The following is a 9087-nucleotide window of genomic DNA, read 5'->3' on the forward strand; positions in this document are numbered from 1 at the left end:
TTAAAATCATAGCAATAGTAAAAAAAATTCTGAATTTACTCATTCTCACATTATATACTTTCATAGCAATGTGTCAATGTTTCTTCAACATATCAGAATAATATTCTGTTTGACAAACAATAATAGGGTACAGAGATCACAGAAAGAATGGGTAAAAATGATACTCCATAGAAAAAACAAGGTAGTGTACCAGAATTTGCCTGGATGGGTTATGGGAAACCATAATAGAGCAGCAACATAAAGTACAAAATTAATTATTTAAAATATAAAGAATAAACAAAGATAATACACATAAAATATAGTCCACAATTCAGAAATCATTATAGATACTTATTTGAGCATGTAATTAATTATATTCATTCACCTTGATGGTGGGTTTTTAAAAAAACATTTGTAATTTTTATTTAAAAGATATTCGAGAGAATAATATTATTTTGTAAAAGAAAATCTTTTAATTGTATTTTAAATAAGATAGAGCTATGAATTTTTAATAAATTTCATAAGCCGAAGTGTGGTGATGTTGAGTTACAAAACAGTTCTGTGTTGGGGTTTGGTAGAGATGAATACTGTTAATTTATTTTTATTTTATTTTTTTAGAACATTTAACATTTTATAATTTAATAACCCTCTCTATCAATCATGAGGCCTTACTGATGGTTAAGGGGCTTGAGTCCTCAGTGATACAGAGTGGCTGAACTAAAGGTGCAACCATAACAGAGTGGTATCTCTAGAGAGCCAGACTAAGGAATGATTCCTGAAAGAGTCCACCAGCACTTTCACCTACTGCTAAGGGCATAGGTTAGGAAGACTTAAATGGCCATATCAATATCACTCAGTCTTCTGAGTAATGCGCAGCTGAAAGCGATGGAAAACTACAGCTAATTATTTTTTCAAAGAAAATGTAGCTCTCTGCATTTTTATGTAACAAAGATGGAGGCCCTTCCTTGTTAAAATATTTCGGAGGTAAACTAGTCCTCAGTTTGGATCACCAGTTGGAACTACTAAGGAAGGGGGTCACCAGAAAACTAAAAAATAACATTCTACGAGTCGGAGCGTGCAATGTTAGAAGTCTAGAAAAGGTTGGTAGGTTAGAAAATTTAAATAGGGAAACGGTTAGGTTAAATGTAGATGTACTAGGGATTAACGAGGTTCAGTAGGAATAGAAAAATGACTTTTGGTCAGTTGATTTTAAAATAATTAATTCAACGTCAAATAAAGGGGTGGAGGAGTATGTTTTGTAATGAAGATAGGGAAGTAACTAGAATATTTCAAAAAGCATAGCGTTAGAATTATCGTAATCAGGATAAAATCAAAACCTAAGCCAACGATTGTTAACATCTGTATACTTACTAGCACCATGATGATGTTGAAGTAGAGTGTGTATATGAAGAAATTGACAAAGAAATTAAATACGTAAAAGGGGATGAAAATTTAATAATAATTGGATATTGAAATGCAAGCCCCAGAAAAGGCTAGGAAGGAAATATTGTGGGTGAATACAGGCTGGGTAAATGATATGAAAGAGGGGATTGACTTATTGAGTTTTGCATGATGTATAATTTAGTAATAGCCAACACCCGTTTAAAAATCATAATAGAAGAGTATACGCATGGAAATAGCCAGGCGAAGTTGCAAGGTATCAGATAGATTATATCATGGTTAAGCAAAGATTTAGATATCAACTCCTTGACTGCAAAGCATATCCAGGAGGACACTGATAGTAACAATAATTTAGTGATAATGAAATTTAGATTGGGGTTTAAAGACCTGAAGAAATGGTGCCAGATGAGTCGGTGGAATTTAGAGAAGAGAAGGTGAAGAAGATTTTTGAAGTGGATCTTGCAAGAGGTGTGAGTAAAAAAGATAAGGTAGAAGAAAATTAGGAGGTTGTTAAAAAGGAAATTCTTAAATCAGCAGAAGCAAACATAGGCAGAAGAAAGAGAACTGGTAAAAAACCTTATATAAAAAGGGTATATTGCAGCTGATGGATGAATTTAGAAAGTATAAGAATGCTAGTGATGAAGAAGATAAAAGTAACTATCTACAATTAAGAAAAACTATAAACAGAAAGTGCAAATTAGCAGAAGAAGAGTGGAATAAAGAATAATGTTCAGAAGTAGAAAGAGAAATGATCATTTGTAAAATAGACGGAGCATACAGGAAAGTTAAGCAGAATGTTTTGGTACATAAGTTAAAATCTAATGTGTTAAATGAACGTGGTACATCAATTTATAATACAAAAGAAAATGTCAATGGGTGGGTGGAATAAATTGAAGATTTGTATGGAGGAAATGAATTAGGAACTGGTATTATAGAAGAAGAATAAGAAGAGGTGAAAAAGGAGATACTACACTGAGATCTGAATTTAGTAGGGCATTAAAAGTTTTGAATGACAGAAAGGCTGCTTAGATAGACAGGATACCTGCAGAATTACTGCGCAATGCAGGTGAGGAAGCGATAGATAGATTATGTAAACAGGTCTGTAATATTTATGAAAAAGGGGAAGTTCCATCAGACTTCAAAAAGAGTGTTATTGTCATGATACCAAAGGAAGCAGGAGCAGATAAACATGAAAAATGTCGAACAATTAGTTTAACAACTCACTCATCAAAAATCTTAACTAGAATTCTCTACAGAAGAATTGAGAGGAGAGTTGAAGAAGTGTTAGGAGAACACCAGTTTGGTTCCAGGAAAAGTATTGGAACAAGGGAAGTAATTTTAGCGATCAGTTAGTAGTAGAAGTTAGATTAAAGATAAACAAACCAACATACATGACATTTATAGACTTAGAAAAGGTATTTAATAAAGTAGACAGAAAAAAAATGTTCAGCATTTTTAAAAATTTAGGGTTCAAGTATTTGGAGATAGAAGAATTGCTAATATTTACGGGAACCAAACTGCAACAATAATAATTGAACAGCATAAGAAAGAAGCGGTAATAAAAAACGGAGTGCAGATCAGAAATATCAACCCGCCGGGTTGGTCTAGGGGTGAACCCGTCTTCCCAAATCATTTGGAAGTCGAGAGTTCCAGTTTTCAAGTCCTATTAAAGGCATTTACTTTTATACATATTTCAATACTAGATTGTGGATACCGGTGTTCTTTAGTGGCTGGGTTTCACTTAACCACCTATCTCAGGAATGGTTGAACTGAGACTGTACAAGACTACACTTCATTTACACTCATACATATCATCCTCACTCATCCTCTGAAGTAATACCTGAATGGTAATTCCTGGAGGCTAAACAGAAAAAATAGAAAAACAGATCAGAAGTGTCAGTGCAAGGTGAAAGGATAAAGATGCTATGATTTATCAGAAAATCAATTTAATTTCTGATAAGAGGGAAGGTTTCAGGTAGCCAATATTTAACTTGATTGAAAAGTAATTTGTTTCAAATGGCTGTACTGAATTGCTGGATCGTTTTGTAGGTAAAGGATGAGATAGAAGTAGGACTAGGTGAAAAGTCCAGGCTGTAAATGGGTGGCGGTGGTCAGAAAGATTGATGAATCTTTTTGACTGTGGAGGTGTCAAAAATGAGACCAATTCCTGATGACAGATTCTGAATCGCATAGTTTAGCATTGTAAGTATTTAATAGTACACATCTGTAGTGATTATTATTGCTGGCTGAATGAAATCCTCTGATAGTACACATATTTTGTTGCAGAATAAAAACCTTCTGTGCAGATGGAGTTTTATTTAAAATTTCTTGTTAGTTTTGGTGAATTTTTCACTGAACTGTATGGATTGTTGTTTGGGTTTGAGATTGATATATGAAATCCGTGTTTCATTACCAGTTATGGCATAGGAAAACAATTCGCTCTCTTCACCATCTTATTGGTTCAAAACTACGTGTCAATGCCATCTAATTGATTTTTCTGCGCATCATTTACTATTTTCAGAACTAAATGGTAATTTAGTTTATGTTATGCTTGTAGCAGCCTAGTATTACAGTTATAATTTGGTACATTGATCTATTTTTAATATGAGATCATCATTGCATAAGATTTCAGTCGACACCAGTCATACAACTTAGAGAGAATAAGTTAAGACACATTATTTTAAAGAATATGAATTTAAGAGGTAATATAAATCAGTTTTGAAACTAGCTGAGAAAAACATTAAATGTCAACCATTTTGGTTCCAGTTGTAACCAGAAGTTTCTAAATCAGTGTTTTTGTTTTCAGTGCCCTTTAAAGTGATGTAGCACACTGCTAACCTTTCCATTTAAAAGGTTTAATTTCATCTGCCGAAGTGGGTGATTGCCAGGAGTTGGTATACTATATATGAAAAACACTATTCTGTGATAGGAGCATTTGATAAATTCCCCTTTTAATGATCAAAAGTAATTTAAGGGTTCCACACTTTGTTAATATTTATAAACTTTAGAAAGTAACTTATGTAAAATCTATTTTGATGAATTTATTTATACATTTACACTGCGTAAAAAATCTTTTTCAGAGAAATGAAAGTTCTGGCAAAGGAAAATATGTGATCGGATATTTAACAACAATCGGCTGTTATGGAATGAGTTGCATTATGGGACAATATCTAGTAAACACTGTAAGATAATTCTATATATCTTAACTTAGTATTGTACATCTGTGCTTGAGACTTAAGTGTAAAACTAATAATGTTTTTTTTTTTGTTCAAGAGTGAAAATCTTTGGAATGCAATTGCTTCAAGCCCGTGGCAAAATAAACCGTCATGGTTTAAACACAGCATCAGAATGTTACTAATTGGCACACAAAAACCATTGAAAATGGAGCCGGCTGGTTTATATGTATTAGATTTAAATTTCTTTCTAAAGGTAACTAATACTTAATATTAGGTTGGTAGTACTGATTTAATTTAAATGCAGTTGTGTGGGTCTTGTCTTTGTGATTTTAAATAAAATTTCCATGCAAGAAATTGATGTTTAATGCTGAATTATAAAATAATTTGAAAGAGAAAGTATTGGAGTTCCTTTATTGTTATGTGATAAAAAACCATAAGTACTTCATTATGGAATCAATTTTATACCATAAAATACACTGGTCAACGTAAAATTTGGAAATAAAAAGGGAGTAGGTGTTCTACGTCATATAATATATGCTGAATCTGAATATGTATTTTGAAACAACCCTTCATGTAACGTTCTTAAGTTACAACCCCTTAAATTTATTTGTTCCATCATTCGTGGAACAAACAATATAAACACGTGTAAGTTAGTATATTTTATGTTTACTTATTGGCATCTGATTTATATCGCAATTCGTGCTGTAGTCCTATATCTGACACATAACAGTCGAAGGATATCATTTCATGTCAAGCCCAACATATACAGACATGTCAGTGAGTCAAGTAATGAGTAATTCAACGTGATGAAATTTTCTTCAGTATGAGTTCAGTTCTTGGTGTGAATTGCAGTGTTCTTTAGTTGTGGTAGTGGTTTTATGATACACATATTATAAAGATTGGTTCATAAGTGATGCCATAAGTTTAGTGAAAAGTTTTTATGACACAACAACGTTTGGTATTATTTTATTGAACATTAATATTTGTTAAGTTGTGTGTGCATGTGTGTGACTGTTTCGCGCTGTGTTTTATTATACTACATGGTGAAAAAACTTTATGAATTATTTTAGGTAATTAAGTATTTATAAATTAAAACTTAAATATTTTTCTAATTAAGTATTTCTGTAATATTTCAGTTTATTTTCTTCATTAAAACATTTTGAATCTTACAGTGAATAAAAATCAGGCTTGTAAAAATTTTCTCAATATTTAAAGGGGTCATAACTAAAAATCTGAGGGTGATAATGAAAAACTGCTTTAAGTGTAAGATTCAGTATAATAAATATATGCTAGTTCACCTACTTTTATCTCAGTTCCAAAGTATTTTTTTTTTGACCTGAAACAAGAGGACATACAGAGCATTCTGAAAAATACAAACAAGCTGAAAGGAACTCGATGTACTATACTTAAAGATTTTGCAATGTAAGTTAGAATCAAGTGTGACAAATTGTAGGCTCTTTGCTAGGAAATAAACAGATCTAATCCAAGTATAAATACAACATTAACAGTGGATCGATTAGTTGTTAAAAGAACTTCATACTTTCTATCGATCAGTTTGGGTTGGAATCCAGTGGAAAAGAAGATATTCAGAGCTTAACACAGTTGTTGGGGAGGAATGTAGTAAACGTTATGAGGGTGTAGCGGACACAAGATAGGAAAAGGTAAAATTGAGATAAGTAACAGCACAAGGTTGTCAGCAGGGAAGTTCTTGTGATAAAATGGATTATGGTACCGGGTAAGAATTGATTAGCGTGTAATATTTGTGGTTTGAATAATACAAGAAACCGACCTAACATTTTTAACTTTTATTAATGAATTTGATATTTTCTTCCTTTTTGAAACACATGTAGGAAGTGATTCTATAGAGAGTTGGTAAATATTCTTTCCTGATTATAATGTAGTATGACAACCTGCAATAAGGAATTCACACTGTGGTAATGCAAAGGAAGGATTAATTTATTGTACTCAAATACGTTTGGGAAGGTGTGTAAAAATGTTTAATTTAGATGAAAGGGATGTCATAAAAATTAATATCGGGTGTGAATTGTGAGTGTTGTTTCCTGTATACATTAGTGGTAAAAAAAATGAAAAAAATGGGTCTCTGATTTTTTTTAATTTATGGGATGTGATGGAAAAAGTAGCATATGATGGTAATTACATTCTCCCAACTAGATTTTAACGGAAGGATTGCTGATCATCAGGTAATATCAGAGGAAAATTTTGTTGAGGGTCTGTTAAATAGGAGGAGGTTTTCAAAAGATGTAGAATTAAATAGAAAAGAGAACAAAATAATAGAAATAGATGAATATTTTAATCTGTATTTACTCTATGGGAGTACTCAGATGGAAGAGAATGGTGAATTCACTTACTTTGGGAGCCAGAGTTATGCATGGACGCAGCAAATGCTATCGGGTTTAAATATTAATGAATCTTTTAGCGGTTTATTTAAAACGTTTTACGAAGAAACTTGTTATATAAGGCAATAGAAGGAACATGTTGGAGAAGAAGAATAATGAAAGCTTGTTTGTATTTATTACTAAAGGGGGTATATAACTTTCAAAACTAAGCCGACCTGGTAAACTACCTTAGGGTTACGTCAAATGCGTGTAGATAATTTAGACGCAAATTTCTAGACTTTAGCTCTGCATAAACAAGCTTGCAATGTACTGTTGAATAAGCATTCCGACACTGGTAGCCAAGAAATCTCTTTGAAAATCCTTTCTCGACTTACGAAGATGAATTTTTTAGTATTCTGTAGTCGTATTTTATCTGTTCTAGGAAATATTTTAGGTTATCATCCGTTTTTGCCCTTTCATTTTAGAGAAAAGATTCCTTAAACCACATCATGTACCGATTATATGGGGGCACTAGATTTTCCTCGAAAGCAATTGTTAACTGCGCTCGTAATGGTCAGACTAGTGTTTAATAATGAAAGTCAACCTCTCATAGCAGCCCGAAAGCAGTTAGAACTCTGTTTAAAACAAAAAGCAGTTAAAACTCGCAACAGCAAAAATTTTCCTTCAAAGCTACAATATAAAGGAAATTGATTTGTACTAATTAATTTACACTAATTACTATACTATACTGTAATTTATACTCTACTATATACATATATGTATAGAGCATATTTAATTATTGTAATATTTCTTCCAAAAGGTTTTTGCATTTTGCACATTCCTGAAAACACTGTTAGTTTTCTCTCGTAATGTTCAAGTTGTAGCGATTCTTTTTCGGGATAATTTAGTGTAAAATTATTTTTTTTATTAATTAAAATTAATTTAGTGTAAAACTTTGATCCATCGGTTAAATAACCGATTAATAAGTAAGGTTAAAAAACACAAGTGACAAATTATTGAGAGTAAGGAGGTTTTATATTCAATTTAATTTGTTCGTAAAGAAATCAAAGTTCACTAAAAGTAGTGAGATCTGAAATTTATGAATCAAGCAAGAGAAACAAAGGCGTAATATAAAACAAAATTATAAGCTAACTAAATAGTTTTAATAATAATAATAATAATATTTCAATTTTATATATTTTTATAAAAATATTAATAATAAAATTGTTTTTGATATTTTTAGGTGCTACAAGTCTCGTACTCATATTGCAACCTGATGTTACAATTCAACAGCAAAAAAGAAAAAATTATGTAAATTTATATACGATTTTATTGTTGATGATTTTTAGAATTTTAAAGATTAAACGTTTTATTTTACGAATTTTCTTTTTACGATAATACCTTTAACCTCATAAATTTTAAATATCGGTCATTTTATTTAATTAAAAACACCATCAGATTTATCGTCAGGCTAATTTGCAGCCCTGTGACATCACAAAGTAACAGGAAATATACAGAGATGTCTTGCAAAAAAAGTAAGAAAAAAGTAAGACTTTCAGGACATGTTATACAAAATTAAAATTCATATAGAAATAGACCAAAAATCTTTCAGTTATAGTTTTAGCGAGCGAAATATTTCACCCTAAATTTTAGACCAAGAGTAAATTGAATGTTGTCATATGGTTTTTAAGCTGAAAAATGTAATAAAATAAGTGCCCCAACTGTATCGCTAAAAATTGTTCAGAAAATTATTATAAATGTACCAGAAATTTTGGTGTTGGAAAAATATTTTTTTTTATATTTTCAGTTAAAATAACTTCATCTAATTACTTATAAACGAATAAAATTTGTAGAGAATTTAGTTCTGACAAATTTAATGTACGATAGAAAGAATATTCGTCCAAATCATAGATAAAATTATAAAGAAACATTCGGGATATATGTATAACAATGATAATTATTATAATGTTATTATTCATACTTGTAAAAATGTAAAAACTAAACGAAAAATAACAATTCCTTCGTAATAAAATCCTGTAAAACAAATAAGCCTGTCGTAATTTACAATGAGGTATATATTGAACAAGTAAGTCGGTTCATAAATGACGAATTTTAAACAAATATAGGATCCTGCCTCAAAAATTAAAAAATACATATCACCTAAAATTTATAAATCCAAATACATGTTGAAGAAT

At 30.9% G+C, this 9087-nt stretch overlaps 1 protein-coding gene across 7 annotated transcripts in view; it reads left to right on the plus strand.

Moving 5' to 3' along the window:
- The window catches only part of LOC142330214 (uncharacterized), an 81841-nt gene extending 73574 nt beyond the window's left edge, over positions 1-8267 (plus strand). For 6 of the 7 annotated variants that reach the window (XM_075375346.1, XM_075375350.1, XM_075375347.1 and 3 more), the window contains 3 exons: positions 4461-4562; positions 4654-4809; positions 8136-8267. In XM_075375346.1, the coding sequence (XP_075231461.1) occupies positions 4461-4562; positions 4654-4809; positions 8136-8207 (330 nt within the window). In that variant the 3' untranslated portion in view covers positions 8208-8267. The remainder of the gene's footprint in view (positions 1-4460; positions 4563-4653; positions 4810-8135) is intronic. The other variant, XM_075375352.1, reaches the window with a different exon arrangement.
- Positions 8268-9087: the final 820 nt, after the last annotated feature.

Source organism: Lycorma delicatula, chromosome 9 (assembly GCF_047948215.1).
Source record: "Lycorma delicatula isolate Av1 chromosome 9, ASM4794821v1, whole genome shotgun sequence".
Taxonomy (NCBI): domain Eukaryota; kingdom Metazoa; phylum Arthropoda; class Insecta; order Hemiptera; family Fulgoridae; genus Lycorma; species Lycorma delicatula.